Genomic DNA, 22,643 nt, shown 5'->3' on the forward strand with positions numbered 1-22,643 from the left:
TGTGCCCGCATGACCAGCACACAGCTTTCTAGCTGAGAAAATTGTTTCTTTGTTTTGTTTTGCTTTTTAGTCAAAAATTGTTGAATCCTATAGTATTCCATATCGTACTCATTTAATCCCATTTAATTTTTTAAAAAGTCTTTTGTGCCTTTTAACCAGATTCTGTTTAAGATTTACCAACACATGTATGTATTCTTGAAGCTTTAAAAATCTACAGTAGCTCTTCCATACCTTCACCTTTTTTTCTTCAGTATTTAACACTGAATACTGAATTCTTGTAAAGGTTTTGGTCAGTTTCAGGTTAAACATTTTTGGCAGGAAGACTTCAAGTAATGTTATATATTTCATATTGAATCATATTAATACATGAATGTTTTTGATGGTCCCTTGTTTAATCAAGATGACTAACTTACATACTTTCTTGGTAAGGTTATGTTTTATTTCCTTTGTAAATTGTAGGGTAATACTTTGACATAATCAAAATATCTTGTTTCCTCACAACTTTTCATCTTAATTTAGTATCTGTTAATGATCCTTGCCTGAGTTATTTTATTGAGCGCTTCTAGAAGGTGATTTTCCTATTTGTCAGCCTTACGTGTATTTAGCTGGAGTTCTATAAAGAAGCTGTCCAGTGTAAAGATTTGAAATAATAGTCATTTCCAGTGCTAACAAATGCCTGTCATGCCTCAATTCAACACACAATTCAGCCTGTAGTAGTGGACTTCTGAATTTAAAAAAATTTAGTGGGCTAAGCATGGTGGTGCACACCTTGAGAGGCTGAGGTAGGAGGATTGCAAGTTCAGGACTTGCTTGGGCTACCCAGGGAGACCCTGTCTTAAAAACAGATTAAAAAATTAGTGAGTTATAATCATTTATAGTCATTATTTTGTTAACGGAGTTTTTATTTTTAGTGCTGGGAATCTAACTCAGGACCTGGCACTTGTTACGGAGTTTTATATGGGAGAGAACTCAGAATGTTCTTGCAATATTTAAAATTTTTGTTAAGGTCAGATGACATTGTTTAAAGAAATTATTATATTTTTCTCTGTGGTGATGGTACTGAAAAATTAATACTTCAGTCTGTTTTCTAGGAACTTCATTGGTTTTTCGAAGCCTACCACCATTCTTCCAGTGTATTTTGCCTTTTTGTATCTGGCATGAAGGAAATACTTTTCCTATTTAAAAAGATTTATAGGAATAGTGAATTCCACAAAGTGAAAAATTGCCCAAAATTAAGAATAGACGAGAGGGGCTGGGAATGTAGCTCAGTGCCACAGTGCCTGCCTGGCAAGCATGAGGCCCTGAGTTTGATTCCTGATACTTAAAAGTAATAATAATAACAATAATAGGCAAGAACCAGGCATGGTACCACATGCCTGTGATTCCAGTGCTGCTGCAGAGGTTGAGCCAGAAGAATGGCAAGTGTGAGACCAATCTCCGCTACATAGGGAGTTACAGGCCAGTAAGACCATCTTTCAAAAACCAACCAACCAACCGGGTGTAGTGGCACATGCCTGTAATCTCAGCACGTGGGAAGCTGCCGCAAGAGGATTGTTGGAAGTTTAAGACCAGCCTGAACTATAGTATAGTGAAAACCTGTCTCTTAAAAAAAGGAGAGATTTTTAAAAAGAATGAATGAATATAGTATGAAATTCCTAACTGACCTAACAGTTAACATTTTGTTTAAAATACTAATAGCGAGAATAAATCTGGTGATTGTAGCTCCTGGATGAGTGAATTAATGAATAGGAGGAAGGAAATGGGAAAGATCTGTTAACAAGGTACTGTACTACCCATGAAATGGTATAGTGTTATTTGAAAAAGTAATTGTACCTGTATAATTTCAGGCACTGGTTAAATAAATTATGGCAGTCATACTACAGAACATTATTTATCTAACTGTATGGGTTTTTTTGTTGTTGCTTTGGGTTTTTTTTTTTTTTTTTTTGTCTTTTTCTTTTTTATCGGTACCGGGGATGAACTCGGGACCACACACTTGCAAGGCATGCGCTTATGCCACTAAGCTAAATCCCCAGCCCCCATTGTTTTTGTTTCTTTAAGAGTCTCAAGTAATTTAGGCTGACTTTGAATGCAGTGTGCAGTCTATACTGACCTCAAATTCATTGCAGACCTGCTGCCTCAGCCCAAGTGCTGGGATTATAGGTCTGGATCTAGTTGTATGTTTCTATAGACATGTGGACTAATTTATAATATCCCAAAAGATACATTGATAAGTAAAATGTGAAAAGTACAGAGTAATAAATGTATGATGTCATTAGCAAGCAATATAATCTTACGGGACCACCTCAATATATGGGTCCATCATTGACCAATGCATGGTTACACAACTGGGCATGGTGGTGTGCGCCTGTAATCCCAGCACTTGGGAGGCTGAGGCAGGGAGATTGCTGTGAGTTTGAGACCAGCCTTGGCTACAAAGTGAGCTCAAGGGCAGCCTGAACTGCATAACAAGTCCCTGTCTCAAAAAGACCCCCCCAAATCATTATGCAGCATATAATTCAATATGCTTGCACTTATCTCTAGAAGAATATGCAAAAATGTACTAAGTTGCCTCTAACGAGAAGCAGGGAACTGGGAAGTCAAAGAGGCTGAGTTGAAAACTTACTTCGCTGTAGGTACCGCTTATACACTGCGAAGCCCATTTTTGCTTCTACTTTGCACAGGTTGGATTTTTCTACCTGAAATGTTAGCTTTACCCAATTAAGTCTTTAAAGTAGTTTCTTCAGGAAGCTTTTTCTTGCTCTTTAGTTTTTCTGTTAAGTACTCTTATGGTGGGGTGAGGGTATATAATATAGCTCAGCGGTAGGGTGCTTGGCTAGCATGTGCAAGACTATTCATTTGATCTTTAGTACTGAAAAAATAAACAGCAAAAACTTAATGATATCCTATACTTTTTAAAAATTGTGTTATTAGTTGTTAAGGGTGAAACCACTACGAAGAGATCATTTAACTACTAATACCTGTTAAATGCCTGTTACCATATCTTGCAAGTAGTGGGTACTCTTTTAAGGATTTGTGGAATTAATAAATTTAGAAATTTAGGGTTTTTTAGAACTTTAAATTTTAAAATCATGGGTTGTGTAAAGTATGATGACTGAAATCTGTAACTTGAAGTTTTAATGCCATAACATTACTATAATTGGGTCTACTATTACTTCCTGATTTCTAAATCTAGACTAGCACTGCTCATTTTATTAGCTCCTAGCCACGTTTGACTTTCCTTGAGTTTTAAAAAAAAAATTTTTTTTTACGTTTTAAAGGACACAGTTCAGTGATTTTTATGATATTTTTTTCCATCACCACTATTTAATTAGTACATTTTCAACAACACTAAAAGAAATGCATTAACAAGTACTTGGGATTTCTCACTCCTCTAGTCTCTTGGGAACCAATAATCCATATTCTCTATGTCTGGATTTTAGGCCCATGAAATGTGGCCAGTCTAAATTGAGATGTACTAAATTTTGAATTACACACGATTTCAAAGTCTTACTACTAAAAAATGTAAAATATTTTAGAAATTCTTGTTTTGATGACATGTTGATTTTTTTTATATTAGGGCCAATAAAATATATTATTATTAACGTAATATCTTGAGTTTTTTACCTCTGCTCTTACTAACATAGACACTAGAAATTTTAAAAGTGCCTTTAAGGCTTTACATTTTATGTTATATAGCTCTGTCTGCAGCTCTTTCTTAGTAAAGATCATAAATGCATTTATTTCTATGCTTTGGTTTCCTGTGATCATCTGTCTCTGTTTTCATATCAACTCTGGTTTAGGAATGTTATGAACCCTGAGCATCAGAATTAAAAAAAAAAAAAAAAACAATTCGAGGGACTGTAGCAGTGTAGTTCACTGGGCAACTGCTTGACTTGTATGTGGACATGCTGGTTCCTTAGATCCTCAGCATTACTAACAAACAACATCTAGGATTTTGGCAGTCTCGTTTCTTGAGCCTTTCAGTAGTAGTAGTAGTAGGGGAATTAGAAATCATTTATATTAAATTTTGAGAAAATAAAGGCAACCTCTTAATCTCATTTCCAATGAATTAGAAAAATGGATTTCACACAGTATTTGTGTGATGATGTTGGGCATTTGCATGATAATGAATTGTGTAGAACTTTAGGGACATTTAAAATTATATTTGTCTTATGTGAAATTTGGACTTTAAGTCTCTTAAAAGAAATTTTTCAGAGTAAATACAGGTGAGACTAGTTCTCCTTTTTTTGTGTATCTTTTTGAGACAGAGTCTTGCTGTACAGTTCAGATTGGCCTTGGGCTCTAACTTGCAAGCGATTCTCTTGCCTCAGCCTCCCAATTGCTGGTATTACAGGAGTAAATTTACCTTTTTAAAAATACAGTATTTGTACCTGGATGTGGTGGCACATGCGTGTCACCCCAGCACTCAAGAGGCTGAAGCAGGAGGTTTGCTATGAGTTTCAGGCCAACCTAGACTATGTAGTGAGTTCAAGCCAGCCTGAACTACATAGCAAGACCCTGTCACAAAAATAAATAAATAGAGTGTGTAGAAAATTTCTGCTTCTAGACAAAAAAAAAAAAAAATGGGGCTGGGGATTTAGCTCAGCGGCATAAGGACCTGCCTTGCAAGCAGGTGGTCGTGAGTTCGATCCCTGGTACCGGTAAAAAGGAAAAAGACAAAAAAAAAAAAAAAAAGAAAAAAGAAAAAAGAAAATTTCTGCTTCCAACATCATTATCAAAAGTCATAGGGGCTGGGGATTTAACTCAGTGGCATAAGTGCCTGCCTTGCAAGCAGGCAGTCATGAGTTCGATCCCTGGTACCGATAAAAACGAAAAAGACAAAAAAAAAAAAAAGTCATAAATGTTACTCTGTATTCAGCATTTACTGTGTGGCAGGCATTGTTCTGTAAATTATACTAAAGCATTAAATTCACACATGAACCCTGTGAGGTAGGTAATATAATCCTTAGTTGACAGAGAATGAATCTGGGGTATGGATTGGTTATTAACTTGCCCAGGGTCACAGAGCTAAGTTTAAAGCAGGATAAATGACAGTATACTTTATATTTTATATATGGTAAAAACTAATTTTTAAGCTTTAAACATTAGAATGAGCCATGCATGGAGGTGCGTGCCTGTAATCCAGCACTTAGAAGGCTGAGGCAGGAGGGTTACTGCAAGTTCGAGGCCAGCCTGGGCTACAAAGTGTGTTCAAAGCCAGCCTGAATTGCATAGTGAGACCCTGTCTCAAAAAGACCCCCCCAAGACAAAAAACATCAAAAAACCACATTAGAATGTAAGCTTTAATAGGACAAGGAGTTTTTATTCGCTAGCATTTGAGATTATCTTCTGGTATATGGTAGAACTGCTTTAACTTAATTTTTTTCATGTTGAAAATTAAATATAGTGCTTCATGTATTCCAAGCTTGAGCTATACTACTTAGACTCCCAGCTAAAACTGCTTAAAATTCTGTACTACTGTTTCTTATGCACATTCTTTTATCTCATCCAGCTTATCTTCCGCATGACTTGTACTGTGTTTTTGTTTTGTTTTGCTTTTTGTACTGGGAGTTGAACCATTGCATTAAACAGCCATCCTTAATGCCTTTTGTTTGGATGGGATCTTGCTAAATTACTAGAGCTGGGCTCAAACCTAGAATCTTTATGCCTAGCGGTTTGGGTAGCTGGGATTATAGGTATGTGCCACTGTACCCAGATGTTTGTTTTATATTAATGAAATAGTTTATATAAAAATTGTTAGGCTATACAGCTTCCATTTGTCTTTTGCTACTATGCAATAGAAATGCTTTGGTGATCTAAAAAAAATATCAGCGTAAACAAGGCTAATAGAATTCCTACTATGTGCTTATCTGATTTAGAAAAAAATCTAGGAAAAAAACCCAGCTTGGTAATTATCTTCACAAAAAAATACCATAACAATTATTCAAGGTTTCACCCCAAAACTTTAGCCTCCTTGGTTTGTTGTAGTCATTCAAATGAATCACATACTGTTTTCTTTATTTTTTAAAATTACAGTTCCATTTTTAAGACTTGGCAATAGAACTGTGGAATGTTTTATAACATACTTCTTTGAAATCAAAGGTTTTGTAGTGATGTTAGGCAAAGACTGTGTAACTTGTATCTAGGACACTCATTTAATTCTGAGATAAATTTGCTCAGTAATGAAACTGATTAGATGTTAAGTGATACACATATATTAAGACAACAGTTAAGTGGGACATCTTGCTTGTTACCCAGGCTAGACTGGGAGTTGTTGTCAGAGTGCTGGGATACCATGCTGTGCCATGCTGGCTGTTTTTTGAGTCTTTGTTCTTGTTCTGACTCTTAAAAATGGTGTTTTAAGTTAGTCTGTAGGGGTAGAAGGACTCGAGTTTTGGATGATCAAATTAAAACATAATTGTTGCTTGATTGATGGAAAAACTGAGCTGTGAAAAGTCCATGTGCTTAACTTTCCATTTTCTTCTTGTTACCTGCAGATAATGACCCTGCTCTATTGTAGGCTTTTTTTTAATTAATGAAAATACTATAATGATGATATTTTGTAGGCTGATTCAATATCTTTTTCATACACTATTGGTATTCTTTAGAGTGAAAAAGATCAGTTTTTCTCTGAATTATAATGTCGGGGTGATACGGCTAGAAGTAGGGCAGAAATATAAAAATTAACAATAATTAGCATTTTACTAACAGAAATTTGTGTCAGTTCTAGAAAACTTTTTTAATCTTTGTTATCTTTCCCACCTCAAAATTTTAGTGTAATCAGAGCCTTAGTATTGGTATTACTGCTTTTTTAGAAAAGAGATTGTAGGGGCTGGGGATTTAGCTCAGAGACATAAGCACCTGCCTTGCAAGCAGGCAGTCATGAGTTCGATTCCTGGTACCGATAAAAACGAAAAAGACAAAAAAAAAAAAAAAAAGGAAAGAAAAAAAAAGAAAAGAGATTGTAGGAAGCTGTAGAGAATTTTTTTTTTCCTTAAAGACAAGGTTTTAACATGCAATTGAGGTTGGCTTTGAATTCACTTCATAGCCCAGGCTGGTTTTAAACTCAGTGATCCTCCTACCTCAGCCTCCCACGTGCTAGCTTTAAAGATGTGCATCAGCACATCTGGGCCAGCCATAAAGATTTTTGAAAGCACCGATGTTACTAATGATTGTGTGTGTGTGTGTGTACACCGAGGATTGAACTCACTTCCTCGTGCTTGCCAGGCAGGTGCTAATGCTGCTGAGCTAAATCTCTGGGACTATTGATTTACTTGTGTCTTATTTAGAAATCTTTGGGAGGGAGTATAGAAATCTATAGTTAATACTTGTGATTTCTTAGATTAGTAATGGTTGAGTATCTCCAGTTTTCCTTTTTTTTCTTTTTCTTTTTGAGACAAGATCTTACTGTGCTGGCTGGCCTAGAGCTCATTTTGTAGCCCAGGCCGATCTTGAACTTGCAGTGATCCTCCTGTCTTAGTTTCCCAAGTGCTGGGGTTACGGGGATGCACTACCATGCCTGGCTTCCAATTTATTCTTGTGTATATGGAAAAAATATTTTTACTTTTGCTAAAATGCACATTTCCTACCCTACAGATACCAAGAATATTAATGATTTTATAGGAGACAGGAAAAAATTCTCATTATACATATTTATAATCTTTTCTGAGTAGATATATTTTCATAAAATATGAAATATTCTAACACCAAATATTAAAAAGTTGTGGAATAAACCAATCTAATTAAAATGGTTTTTTGTTACTTTTTTTGAGACAGGGTCTTGCTGTATAGCTCTGACTGATGTTAAACTCACTATGTACCCTTGAACTTGCAGTGATTCTTCTGACTCAGCCTCCTGTATGCTGGGGTTATAGGTGTGTTCCACCATGCCTGGCCCAAGAAGCTAGAAATTTTAAGGCAGTTATTTTACATTGTTCCAGACAGTCAGCAAGTTTAAGAAGGTGATAATAAAAATTTTGTAGAAAATTTTTGTTTCATAAAAATAGATGTTCAAAATCTTTTTTTCAAAAAAAAAATAGGTAACAATATGGACTCCTAACAAAAAGAGTAAGAACATAATTTATGCTAGTTATTAAGGTTTAAATTGAAAGAAGGGAAAGACAACTATTTTAGGAATATATAGATAGACCAATAGAATACTAGTGCAGTTATGAAAATGTAAGTGGAGCTGTCATTTGCAAAGGCAGGTAGGTTCTTGGAAATCTTGACTCCCATTGAAAATTTTTAATTGTTTAAGGCTACCAAGAGTTTTGAGAACACACCGCTACAGGATTAAAAGGCTAAAAGGGCTGGGCTTGGTGGCATATTCCTGTAATCCCAGCACTTGGGAGGCTGAGGCAGGAGGATTGTTGCAAGTTTGAGACCAGCCTGGGCTACAAACTGAACTCAAGGCCAGCCTGAACTGCATAGTGAGACCCTGTCTCAAAAAGGCAAAAGGAAGAAAAACAAAACAAAACAAAACAAAAAACCCCGCTAAAACGGCTATTATAAATATGCAGCATTGAGAAACATTAAGTGCAAAATAAATATATGTAGATAAAGCTAAAATATGTTTGAGAAAATGGAAAGTTGCCATTGAAGTTACTGAAGCACAAAAACAAATTAGAATACATTAGAAGATTTAGTCTTTGGGAAGTGCCATCAAATGGAAAAGTAATTATAGATGCATGGAGCTTTTGCCTTCCTACTGAGTGATTTGGTATTTCACACGGCCTAAATATCTAGAGTTGGTATGATTTGTTCAAGTGAGAGCTTATGGTCTAAATGGCTTTTAATGTCCCTGAATTTTTTGTTATGGACAAGAACTGAAGTAGTCGGGTGTATAGTATCTCAGTGTTCAACTACAGATGAATAGACTTACCACTTTGGACATGGAGTTGGCAAACATAAAATAAGTTAGCTACTGTTTTTCTCTAATAACATTCCTATAACATCAGCAAGCCATTGTATTGTTAGTGGTATTATTTCATTAAAAATCGCAGTTAAAATTTCTTAGTCTCTTTATTTTAAATATTCTTAAAATTGGCTAATTAAGCCCTAGAATAACACAGACTATTCTTGTAGCACAGATAATTAAATGTATGAAAGAGGGGGCTTCAAAAATTATGCAAGTAATATTTCAAAATAGGTTTTTTTCTTGCTGACATAACTAACATTTATTTTCTGTTTATTTTTAAGACGAGCAAAAATCAAATTAAAGTAGATCTTGTAGATGAGAATTTTACAGAATTAAGAGGAGAAATAGCAGGACCTCCAGACACACCATATGAAGGCAAGTACTTTTTTCTGTATCAAAATATTGTGCGTATTAGAACTTGTCTGAAACATTAAGTCAAAATAATCTTGAGCATCTGTAAACTAAATGAATGACAGCTTCATATTTGGTTTGTATGTAGCAATTTTAAAAATATATTGAGGCACCTAATCTGATCTTACTGAATTTTAGCTAATACTTTTCTTTCTCCATAACAGATACAGCAGGCCCAAGTTACAGATTATGTAGGTTAGAAATGTAACAAAGTAAAACATAGAATGTTAAACCTCTAAATTTATACAGACACCCCACTAACTTCATAGGATATTTATAACAATCCTTGCCTTAAATTTCTGTTTGTTTTTTAAAACTCCCTTTCCATTTGTCTTCTAGTACTTCATTCACTCACTCACATGTCTTCATACAGGCTGCAGTCCATATATTTAATTTTCTTAGTAAAACTTTGAATGATCATTTTAAGACATATATTAAAGAAAGGGCTGGGAATGTAACTCAGTGGCACAGCACCTGCCTGGAAAGTCCAAGGCCCTGAGTTCAGTTCGTGGCCACCCACCAAAAGGGCAGCTTTGCTGAATTTCATGTTCAGAAATTTAAAGTCTGTAGCTACTTTAGACCATGAACTTGAGGGTAAGGTACAGAAAGAAGCTTTATGACTTTTTAATTTCGCATTATACATAAATTATTGTACATTTGGGTTTTACAGCGTAGCCAAGGTTCTTGCATATAATAGGTACTCAATATCAAATATTTGTTTAATAGAAAACAAAAATATGTATAGCTCTTATTTACAAGAATATTACATATATTTTCTCATTCAGTCCTTAAACACATCTTGAGGTAAGTACAGTTACTGTTTCATAGATAAGAAACTTCAACTCTAAGCAACTTGTCTAGAGTCAAACATCCAAGTCATATACCTAGGACTTGAGTCCCACTGAATAACTTTTTACTTAAAAGCCGGTATTTTAATCCTTCTGCTTTTGTGTAAATCAAGATTGAATAAATATTGGAAGTGGTGTTTGTAACTACTTTGGATGTGGTGGTTCTTTAATTCTGAAATAAATAGATCTAAAAATTTGCTGAAAAAAACTAGTATCTGTGATACTTTGTTTTCATTCAAAAATTTAAAGACCCTAGGAATGTCTTTCGCATGTCACCACCAATTGTTGTGTAATAAACTTTGTGTTTTCTGCTTTATAGTTCATTAAGCCATTTCTAGATGTTTAGCTTTTAAGTAGTTTATTAAATACCTCCTATATGCCAAGCCTGGTCTGGATGCTTTTATGAGTGCTATTTAATTTAGTCCTTTTGACAATCCTTTCATATAGATGACACCACCAGTTAGCTTACAAAAATCAAATGCTTATCTTAATGTAAGCATATTCTGTTATACTAGCTCCTTCTTGAAGCCAGACATAACAGTTGTTCTTGTATTACTTTTTAAGATATATTTTTAAAAGACAGCAGCAGCACAGTAGCATTATCATTATAGAGCTCTTAAACTTCATACTGAAGGTACCTCCTGAACTAAGGAGATAAAGAACTCTTATCTATTAGCAACTCCTGTTTAAAAAAGTTGGATAGTATACAGTTTCTTGTAGAGTAATTAAGATATAAATATGCTATATCCTTTACTGGTTAGAAATGTTTGTTTTTTTTATTTTTGCACTGGGAATCAAACTGAAGACCTTGCTGCCTGCCAGGCAGGCGCTTGTGCCACTGAGGTATATCTCCGGCCCAGGTTTGCATTTTTTAGGTGGTTATTTCTGCTATTGCTTTTAAATAAGATAATATTTTAATCAGATTAGTTTTGATGTTTTCTGAATATGTACTTGATCTAAATTTTTATCATAAAATTATTAAGCGTATTCATTTTGTTTAGGAAAAGTATCATTCAAGGGCATAAACTTTTTTCTTTGAAATATGAATATAGATAAAACATGGTGATATTTATTGCAAGGATTTTGCTTATATTGTACTCCCCAGCCCATTCCTCATTGAACCCAGGACCTTACACATGCTGGGCAAGCACTGTCGCCAAGCTTATTCTCAGCCAATTTGGTTTTTTGCTTTTGTAATATAAAACAAAAAACTTTTGTGTGCAGTTTTAAACTGTAATTACCTCTAAGTAATAAGGGAACTATTTTCATTTTATGTAATTACCTGCGGCATACCCCTACCACCTGGTCAGTTTGAGAAATAGCATCGAAAAAATTGTGTTGCCCTGTAACTCAGTTTTCTGAGGTGATTTTTGGTGTGTGTGTGTATTTTTTTAATAAGTCTTTTGCTTAAACAAATTAGTGGCAATGGAATCATCCAGGAACAGTTCTTGAGCCTGTCTTCCTAAATTTTTATTTTCCATTTTGTAGAAGCATTGTTTTTGTTTTGTTTACTTGTGTGTTTGTGACAGGGTCTCACTATATAGTTCAGGCTATATAACTGACTGTGTAGCTCAGGCTGGCCTCAAATTTGTGATGATCCTCCTGCCTCAACCTCCCTAGTGCTGAGGTTGTAGCTGTGTGCCACCATGCCCACCAGAAACATTGATAGTTCAAAAATTCTTATTCGTGTCCTATCACCCCCTTTGGATTAAATTAAATAGGAAGATTATACATTTTTAATACTGAAGACGTGTTTTTGCTTTTTTGTTGTTATCTTTTTGAGATAGAGTCTCACTGTGTAGCCTAGTGGACCTTGAACTCACTTGGTAACCCAGGCTGGGCTAAAACTCACAGCAGTCCTCCTTCCTCAGGTTCTGGAGTGCTGGAATTACAGGCATGTGCCATCACTCCCAGCTTGAAAACTGTTTTTGATCCAGCAATAATGATGTACATTTGTAATCTAACTACTTGGAGGGCTAGTGATTTACTCCATCCCAGGAGTTCAAGGTCAGCCTGGTTAACATAATGAGATCTGTTTCACTATACGTAAATATTTTGCAAAAATTTTTTAATAGTTTTAACCTGATCAAATACAACCAATGACATTTTTGGTCAGTGACAAATGTACTGTGCAACAGTGGTGGTCCTTTTTAAGATATTACTGCCTAGTGACATTATAGCTGTCTTAGCTTATGTAAGTATATTCTGTGACATTTGAACAAATAATAAGACAACTGAAAGATGCATTTCTGAAAACATCTAATGTGCTATTACCATTAATGCTCAGTGGTTATATGTTGGTAGTGATTAGGGAATAATGCAAAATACAACACATATAACATGGAGAAGGAGTAACATTTTGGGGACTCTAGGCCCCAGCAATATTTATATAATATCTCTGAGTTCTCACACTGTGCCTAAGAGATTGTTTTGAGTGTTTAAGAAGGGAAAACAACCAGGGATGTTCTCAGAAGGCTGAGGCAGAACGATTCCAAATTCAAACCCAGCCTGAGCAACTTAGTAATTTAGTGCTACCCTGTTTCAAGATTAAAATTAAGAGAATGACTAGAGATGTATCTCATTGCAGAGCGCCTGGGCTGAGTCCCTAACTCTGCCCCAGAGTGAAGAAGAATCTTGTAAGGCAAGTTATAAAGATGGTAATTTGGAATTTAATCAAGAAAAAAGATTTTAGGAAGGACAAAGCAATCCTTTGCATTATTCAAGCCAAATTTATTATTAATGCCTTCCCCTGCCTCAGCCCCAAGACCCAAAAAAGTGAACCCAGAGCTTTTGCACTGAGCTACGTCATCAGCCCTTTTATAAATTTTGAGACAGGGTCACAGTAAGTTGCACAGGTGGGACTTGAACTTACAGCCCTCTGTCTCAGTCTCCCTTGGAGATGGAATTACAGGTGTGTACCACTATTTATATCTGTATTTAAAACTAGCAAATATCATAGTATTTTTTTATTTACTAAATATACTTAGGTACCCTTCTTTTATTGCCATTTTCCCCTTTTGTTTTGGCTACTTTGCTTTGTATTTCACTGCTACCATATTCTATGATTTTTTTTCATCAATACTGAGAATCAAACTCACAATCAAGCGCTTGCAAGGCAGGTGCTTATTCCACTGAGCTAAGTCCCCAGCCCCAATATTCTATGATTTAAGCATTTATTTCATTGTGAGTAGCATTTAATAGGAGAGGGATTATATTGAAAGAATCTTAGAGAGTAGAAGTAAAGCGCTCCTGAATAAAGGTGGTAACAAGTGAAATGCTTGTTTTTTTTTCAAAATCCATAGTTGTCCATTAATAACACTGGAGATGAATTTGAAGGAATCCAAAATATATTGGGGGAAGATGTGTCAGTATGTGCCCATGCCCACCCCCCAAGGTATCAGGGATTGAACCCAAGGCTTTGCACTAAGATGAAACCCCAGTTGTTGTTTTTGGAGTTTGTTTATTTTGTTTTTGTTGTTGTTGTTTTGTCCCCCCCCCTTTCTTTTTTTTTTGCTAAGTTGCCAAGGCTGGGCTTGCACTTAATGATCCTCTTGCCGTAGCCTCCAAAGATGCTGGGATTATAGGGTTGTGTTACCACATCCAGCCAGTGTATAAACTTTTGATGTGAATAGTATAGAGTTTTTACTTGTTTTACTTTTTTGTTGTGAAAAATTTCAGATATATCTGAAGCAGTAGTATAATGAAACCTTCATGTACTTAGCCTTAATAACTCATGACTGGTCTTTTATCTAATCCATCTCAGAAGCAAATTCCCATAATTCCATATGTATTTCAGAAGCACAATTTTACTTGCTGTGTTTTATAATAGTGAATATTCTAGATTAATGAATCATAAAATTTTAGAATTGGAAAATTCTTTAAGGAGTAGGAGTCAACTTATTCAAATATTCCATTTAGTTTCTTAAATAAAAAGTATCTTCTCTTAAATTCTTCTTAAATTAAAAGTATCTTCTCAGATACTGAGTTATGGGAAACTAGATAAGTGTTTTCAAAATACCTGTTTTTAACTGCTGGTTGCTCAAGATAACTTCAGGATGAAGTAGAAGGTTGCCTTTTTTCAGTTTATGGCATAATTTGTATCTTTTGTCTCTAAATGGTTATTTTTTCTTTCTTACATTGTTTTCTTTTACTTCCATTTTTCCTGTTTTTGAGGATGGAATAGATGAAACAAAAGGGAACAGAAGCTATATTACTTACTAATTGTCCTAATGAAATATTTGGCATTGGGTTGTGGATTTATCTGTTCATGTATCTCTAGCCCTATTATTCACTGATACACTAACATAGTTACATGAAGTAGGTATTCTGTATGCTTCAGATAACCTTTAAACTATAAATTAATGCTTTGGGCTATGTAAAATTATGGATGTTTTAGAAAGTTCTATCAGTATATTCAGCTTCAAATACTTGAGCAAAATTCTCTACTTTGTTTTCTCCATTTTCTAGGAGGAAGATACCAACTAGAGATCAAAATACCAGAAACATATCCATTTAACCCCCCTAAGGTATTGTGAACATAATTTTGTGCATGAACTTTTAAAGTACATGTTTTGACTTACCTGGTGTATATTTTAGTGCTGTTGTATGAATCTTTACTGTGTGTAAACTTAAATGTGAACAAGAGTTTAAGCAATGGCAAATTGCTTGCTTCTGAAATTAGAATGAAAAACAAACATACTTCAGAGTAGCCAACAGTGGCTCTTGTTGGTCTAGGATATACATCTGATAATGGCTCAAATACTAAGTCTAGAAGAACGTGCAGGCTTCTCAGATTTAGAGATTCTTGCCTCAGATAAGTATGTATAGAAAGGAAGAGTGTATTCTATGTTGACTCAAAAACTTAATACCGTGTGCCAGTGAACATAGTGGCAAGACTTACACTGCTCTTGTTGTCATGGAGCACACATTGTGGGAGAAGAAAATAATGAGAAGTGATTGCAGCCATGATGACTTGTTGAGGGAGTGGTCTGACACTAAGAGGACTGTGTCTCAGAAGGGACGTAACCCAAACTTTTCTTTTGTACTAGGGATCAAACTCATGATCTCATACTTGCCAGGTGGGCACTGTGCTGTTGAGCTAAATCCCTGGCCCAACCCAAGCATTTCTTGTTTTGACCGAACCATGCTCGTTAAGTCCTTCCTTTCGTCACTACTTGAGCTTAGGCCTTCAATTTTATTACTTCCTTATTTCATCTGTCACTTAATTCACCCCCTCCCACGTTTGTCTTTCATGTTCTTCACATTTGTAAATCTTTCCAAGGACACTTTTGATCATGTTTTTCTTTTTCTGCTAATAAAGTCTAAATTCATAAGCCTGGCATTTGATCATCTCTGCTTTTTATTTTTATTTATTTATTTACTTTTGCACTGGGAATCCAACTCATGACCTTGCACTTGCCAGACAGGCACTGTGCCACTGAGCTGTGTCCCTGGCCCCGTAGCCTGGTATTTAGTATCACCTACAACCTGAACTCCGTTTTCTTTTCCATCCTACGTTTCCACCGTTTCTACCCACAACATGGGTCTGCCTCATTTTCCTGTCTGTATTTGCTGTCTGTAGATGATGCTGTTATTCCACACTTACTTGCTATTAGTTTCACTTGAATTTTTGTCTATTATTTGAACTTAGCTAACTTTCCCCTCCCCCTCTGCTGCCCTCCCCTTGTTTTGTACCGGGAATCAAACTCGGGACCTTGTACTTCGAGGCAGGCACTTGTGCCACTGAGCTATATCCCTGGTCCATTGCTTTTCTTTTGAGGTCTAGGTAAAGTGCCACCTTTCTCCATTAAGCTGTGTTCATCAAACATTTCTCTCTTCTTTCTCATTAGCATTTTGTTAATTTGTATAGTGCTGTTCAGTACCAGTATGTGTACTGCATATGTGTCTTTCACCAGATTTGTTTGTCCTATGTTATTATCAGTAGTTCCTTAATAGTATGGTGTCCTTGAGCACATTATTACAGTCACTCAGCTTGTTCTGGAGTTCACTCACTCGGCCTATTGGTTGTTTACTTTTTGAATAAACATGGTAATAGAAGGTGCAGAATAAATTTAGATCACCTACCAGAATAGAATGCCTATTACTTTGTTGCTTTATGTACATAGATTTATTCTCTAATTAACCTGGTTGGGTTTTTTTTTAATTGTTGTAAAATATACTTGATAAAATTTACTGTTTTGCTGAGTGTGGTGGTGCATGTCTGTAATTCCAGCACTTGGAAGAGTGAGGCAGGAGAATTGCTGTGATTTTTGAGCCAGCCTGGGCAAAATTGTGAGATTTTGTCTCAAAAAAAAATTTTTTTTTACCATTTTAACTATGTTCAGTGTTTTGTACACCTTCAGTACCATCTCTCTCCAGAACTTTTTCATCTTTCTACACTGCAACTGTCCATTTAACAGTATCATTAATACCATTACTCCCAGCTTTTAATAGAACCTCAAGTGTGTATTCTGTCTATGCTTTAACTGTTCTGGGTACCTCATGTAAATGGAGTTACATTATCTCACTTATTAGAATATTAAGGTGTATCCATGCATGTGTTAGAATTTCTATACATACATATTTATAGATTGATTTATTCAGGTTTTTTTGAGGTAGGGTCTTGTTACGTAGTAAAGGCTAGTCTTGAGATCACTGGGTAGCCCAGGCTAGTCTTGAACTTTTTGTGATCTTTCTCCTGAGTGCAAGGATTGTAGCTGTATACCACCACACCAGGCCTTCGAATTTAGGCTCTAGATGCATACAGCTCCGTGTGTGTGTGTGTGTGTGTGTGTGTGTGTGTGTGTGTGTGCGCGCGCGCAAATACAGAAGGAAGAAAATAAAAGTGCTGTATTTTCAGTATTAAATAATTATAATAACAACTGTCCTTGATTTGTGCTGTCATGTCTTTATTTATAAATACTTGTTTTTGCTTTTGTTTTCCTGAGACAATACTTTTTTTTTTTTTTTTTTTCCTTTTTATCGGTACCGGGGATCGAACTCACAACTGCCTGCTTGCAAGGCAGGTGCTTATGCCGCTGAGCTAAATCCCCAGCCCCTAATAATTGTAACAGCTCTAATAAATGAGAGGACCTGAGTCTTATGTAAGTAGAACCTACATTCTGTAAGGCTGTACTTGCCTATGTGTTAAAACCACTGAACTGTTCATCATCATCCTGATAGAGAAGGAGTGAGGGAAAAATCTCTAACCATGAATCTCACTTGACCAAAACAGTTAACTACAGTTCAGATTATGTTTTCTTGCATTTAACTGTTTTGACTTTAGCAAGTTTATCTTGTTTCTGTATACTTTAGTTTTGTTTTGAGATAGATTCTCATTTGTTTTTAAAAATTCTTTCCTAAGTCTATAAACATTAAAGGAGTTAACCCATGTAAAGTATTTAATTTGAGAAATTCTGTGAAAATTTTTTTTCCACATTTTAACATCTTTTAAATTATTAGAAAGAACATTTGTTTCAAGTCACTAGATTTTTGAAGCTGGCCATGAAATTGCAGCAATTGTCCTGCCCCCACCTCCTGAGTACCTGTATTACCAGTGTGTGCCACCACACCTAGCTAAGGGTTTCTTGTGAGGTGTTACAGTTATCAAAAATTAGATTGTGTTGATGGTTGTACAACTCTGTGGATATACCAAAATTATGTAGTTATACATGTTTGAAATAACATTTCCTTTTGTGTAAGTAACTTTATAATAAACTGATTTAAAAAGCAAATTAAGTGTTCTTTAGTGACATCTAATAAGAAAATAAAAAAATAAAAAGCAGATAAGTGGATGAATATTTTTATAAAGTATTAAATAATTGCCCCGATGAGATGATTTACTGTGAAATCATGATAAATTCTGTATTTGTACTGCAGCACATATGATACTTATGAGAATTAGCAATGGATAAAACGTTCTCAGCACAGTGAATGAGTTACACTTCAAAATGATCATTTCCTCATGAAGAGTTTGATTTTCCAGTTATCATCCCCCCAATAAGAAAGATACACACACACACACACACCACAGAAATTGGTATTCTGCAGTCCTTAACTATTCCTTGGAGTAAATTGGGGAGAGAGACAAGCATCTCCTTTTCCCCCCTATGGAATATCTGAGATTCTGGCCCTAAAGGTTCTAAGTTGAATTAAGCAGGTACAGAAACATACCATATCACATCTCTGAATCAGATCATCTCTGACAAGATTTGCATAGTCTCTCATAGAATACTACTTGCTAAAGTAAAAGGAACATGAATACAAAAAGCTTAGTAAGTTTTATGAAATTAATATCTAGTGTAATATTTTAAACAAAGAGATAAGCTCTTCAGTGAAATAAATTAGGCAGGGTGGCATATGCCTGTAATCTGAGCTACTGAAGAGGCTAAAACAGAAGGATTGCAAGTTGCCAGCCCAGACAGTTTGAGCAGACCTCCATTTCAAAATAAAATTTAAAATGTCTAGGGACATAGTTCAGTGGTAGGATACTTACCTAGCATGGTTTCAAGCCCCACCACCATCACTGCTGCTTGGTTTAATGAAATATTCTTGAGGTACAATCTTTTTTTGGATGGGATTTACTTAGTACTGAACCTGGGACGCTTAGATTGAGCTGTATCCTCAGCCTGCTTTTTATTTTGAGAGAGAATCTCATCAAGTTCCTAAGTAGCTTAGGCTGGACTTGAACTTAAGGTCTTTGTGCTTCAGCCTCCCAGAGGGCTGAGATTATAGGCCTGTGCTACCAGGCCATGCTTAGTTTCAGACCTGGGACTAGAAGTTCCTTATAGAAATGATAAGTTACATCTACCATGAAGTAAAAAGCTGTGCTTGAAGGAAAAGTTAGAATATCAATGATGGTTTGCCAGTATAGTTAGGAATTACTACTTGTATTCCAGTCTGGTCACATTTAGTATCTTGAGTAGTATATATAGCACTCTTCAGGTTTTTATGTATTTCTTGCACATTTCCTTCAGGTAGCAAGTGTTCTAGAGTTCTAGGTAAAGCTAGTGTTAGTTGTGTATGTGACAACAGGAATAAAATTATGAGTTAAGTGTTCCAGTAATAGAAACCATCCTTTACGTGTTCTGTAATCTGAGTCAAGTAGAATTCACATATGTCATGATGAGTGTCATCATACCGTTAACTTGCTCTTACACTTGATCTCTTTGGAGTCCTTTACTACATTTTTGTTAATTTGGGTCAGGAATGGTCGGACTATGAGAGAAAGTGGCAGAACACAGTGGATATGAGTTGGGTATAAAATACTAGGACACTGTTTAGGATGAATGTGAGTGCTGATGTTCATGTTAACCCTAGAGAGAACCAGACAGAGAAGTTAAAAGCTTACAAAAGAGATGGTTGATGATAACAAAGAATGAAGGAGAAAGAAATAGAGAATAGTTAGGATCACACAGAAGCTGCTCATGAGATAGTTGTGTCACTGCTAGTAGATAATGTGATAGCCTCTTGGAGGACCTTCCTCCTCTTTCCCTACCTGTCTTTCTCTCTCATTGAGGGTTGGACTCAGAACCATATGTATTACAGGCAAGAATTCTACAACTGAGCTATAATCTCAGCTCTGGAGTGTTAATCACCTGTAAATTCATTTAAAAATCTTTGTTTTAAAGAGAAAAATAATTTTAAAACAAGATAATAATAGGGGAGTAATGGTTAACTCACTTATTTTTTAGCTGTAGATAATAATATAAAAATTAGTTTAGTAGCCGGGCATGGTGGCTCATGCCTGTAATCCCAGCGCTCAGGAGGCTGAGGCAGGAGGATCGTTGCGAGTTCAAGACCAGCCTGGGCTACAAAGTGAGCTCAAGGCCAGCCTGAACTGCATAGTGAGACCCTGTCTCAAAAAAAAATTAGTTTAGTAATCTCTTCCATCCTGGTACTTCTTTGATTCTGCAAAAATATCTGTGGAGAATCATACATGGAATATTCTTGTTAGGGGCCAGGAATTTAACTCAGTGACATAAGCGCCTGCCTGGCAAGCATGAGGTCATGAGTTGGATCCCCGGCACCAAAAAAAAGAATACTCTTCTTTAAAAGTAAGATACAGTACATGGTTGAGGATACAGCTCATGGTAGAATATTTGCCTAGCATCCCTTTGGCCCTGAGTTTGATCCCTACAACCAAAGGTGGGGAGGAGCATTAACAGTTAACAGATCCTCAGAGTGATCTGGTTGTGTAAGATAAACTTTCTGGCATATTTAGTAGTAGTTTAAAATTGTTTTCAATATTGTTGAAAATATTTCATCCTTTTTTTTTTTTTTTTTTTTTTTTTGTCTTTTTCCTTTTTATCGGTACCAGGGATCAAACTCACGACTGCCTGCATGCAAGGCAGGTGCTTATGCCACTGAGTTAAATCCCCAGCCCCCGAAAATATTCCATTCTTTCATAAGATTACAGAATACTGTCATAATTCTTGAGTTACTGAAGTTAACAGCAGTGGTTAATTTGTATTTATGAATTGAAATCAATGAATGGGCTGGGCATGGTGGCACACTCCTATAATCCCAGCACTCAGGAGGCTAAGGCAGGAAGATCTTTGCTAGTTTGAGACCAGCTTGGGTTACAAAGTGAGCCCAAGGCCAGCCTGGATTTCATCATGAGACCCTATCTCAAAAAGATGCCTCTCCCCCCAAAAATCAATGCATGGTAAATATTAAGATGTAAATTTTGTGGTTACATCTGTAATAAATGTTTGCTGTACCTGAATCCTATACTACTTATTTGACCTGGACTACCTTTGAAATTAAAGGTTTGACACAGCATTAAATGCACAGTTCAGTGTAAGGCAGGTGCTAAAATTCTGGGGACACTCTGGTAAGCCTAACAGAGTCCCTTTTCTAGAAATCCACACAAAATGGGGGAAAATCCCCTCTTCCTCCATATATGCACACACATGTATATATATAATTTTTTTTTAAATTTGGGGGGTTTTGTCGGGGGGTTATTTTTTGAGGCAGGGTCTTGCTATATAGTTTAGGCTGGTTTTGTACTCGTGGCAATCTTCCTGTCTTACAGCTTCCTAAGTGCTAGGATTGTGCTGGGATTTCAGGCATGCACCAGCACACTCAGTGAGGCAGAGGTTATGGAAGTATTGTCAGTATTGTGATAGAGGAACGTGTAGGTGCTGTGGGAATAGGTTAGGAAGAAGTGATAGAAAAGCTGAAACTTGGAAGTTAGCCCAGGGCAGAAGGAGTAAAAGTATGTCATTGAGAAAATAAACATCCGTGAAGACCCAGAGGCAAAAAATAAATTTGAATATGTCTTGGACAGCATAATTGGGGGTGGAGATGTGAATTATATTTAAGGTGTAGGTTAAGGCCTGCTTAATAATGTAGGCACAGGCAGAGTGGTGCTTGTCTGTAATCTTAGCCATTTGGAAGCAAAGGCAGGATTACAAGTTTGAAGATACCCTGGACAGACACAGTCCCATCTTAGAATGTTTATAAAACAAAAGGAGGAGTGGTGATTTAATAGGGCACATGCATAGCATGCGTGAAGCCTGGGTTCAGTCCCTGGTACTGCCCAGAAAAAGGAGGATGTTGGCTTACATAAAAGGAATTGAGAGGTGGTTAAAAGGTGATAAATGGAGTAGTAGCACAGATCACATTTGTTTTACTTTATTTTTCAAATCATTTTATTCAAAGATAAATAGAAAAACTATAACAAAATTTCCAAGTATATGAATCAGGGACACTAATAAGTCACCCAGGTTCTAGTGTGGAAAATAGATTGGAGGGAACAGACTAGAAGACAGTAGTCAAGACACTGAAGAAACACAGGAGAAACCAGAGATTTAGCTCAGCGGCGTAAGCACCTGCCTGGCAAGTGTGAGATTGCGAGTATGATCCTTGGTACAAAAAACAAACAAAAAAAAGCACAGGAAAAGAATCATAGTCTTTGAGATGGCTGTGTGGATGGAGAAAAGAGGAAGTATCACCGATAGTATTAATTTTTTTTGACTGTGAGAATGAAAAAGGATCAAATGTGGCTTGAATGAAGTGAAAAATTTCTAGGTGTTTTAAAGTCATTGGTAACTTAATGTCCCTTTCCATGTGGAGTATGAGTTACTGAGTAGTAGTAGGAGGAGGCAAGACATAGAGATATAGACAAGTCCACAAGTCGCGAGGAGTTGAAGATGGTAGTGCACACCTCTGATCCCAGCCATCTGAGAGCCAGGCAGGAGGAGCTCAAAGTCAGGTCTGGCCTGGTCAGTGTAGCACTACCCTGTCTGTCTCAGAGTAAGAAAGTAAAAAGGGCTGGAAATGTGGCTCCATGGTAGAGTACCCTGGATTGAGTCCTTGGTACTGCCCCGCCGTAACACACAGAGAAGTCACAGGAGACAAGGGCAAGCAGAAGACTTAGCTTGTTAGCATAAATAGGTTATATTTGGAATACATACCAAAGAGTTAATTTTTGTAAAGTACAGTATTACTTTATACATGGT

General features: G+C 36.2%; 1 protein-coding gene across 3 annotated transcripts in view; it reads left to right on the forward strand.

Moving 5' to 3' along the window:
* The window catches only part of Ube2k (ubiquitin conjugating enzyme E2 K), a 60,564-nt gene that overhangs the window by 23,643 nt on the left and 14,278 nt on the right, over positions 1–22,643 (forward strand). Inside the window, exons 2-3 of one of the 3 annotated variants that reach the window (XM_003471629.5) lie at positions 9,202–9,295; positions 14,647–14,705. In XM_003471629.5, coding sequence (XP_003471677.1) covers positions 9,202–9,295; positions 14,647–14,705 — 153 coding nt within the window. Of the gene's footprint in view, positions 1–9,201; positions 9,296–14,646; positions 14,706–17,246; positions 17,283–22,643 lie in introns of those variants that run through there. The other 2 variants (XM_063240524.1, XM_063240523.1) reach the window with 2 other exon arrangements.

Source organism: Cavia porcellus, unplaced genomic scaffold, assembly GCF_034190915.1.
Source record: "Cavia porcellus strain 051 isolate PalLab524CR breed Dunkin Hartley unplaced genomic scaffold, mCavPor4.1 scaffold_30, whole genome shotgun sequence".
In the NCBI taxonomy this organism is placed as follows: Eukaryota; Metazoa; Chordata; class Mammalia; order Rodentia; family Caviidae; genus Cavia; species Cavia porcellus.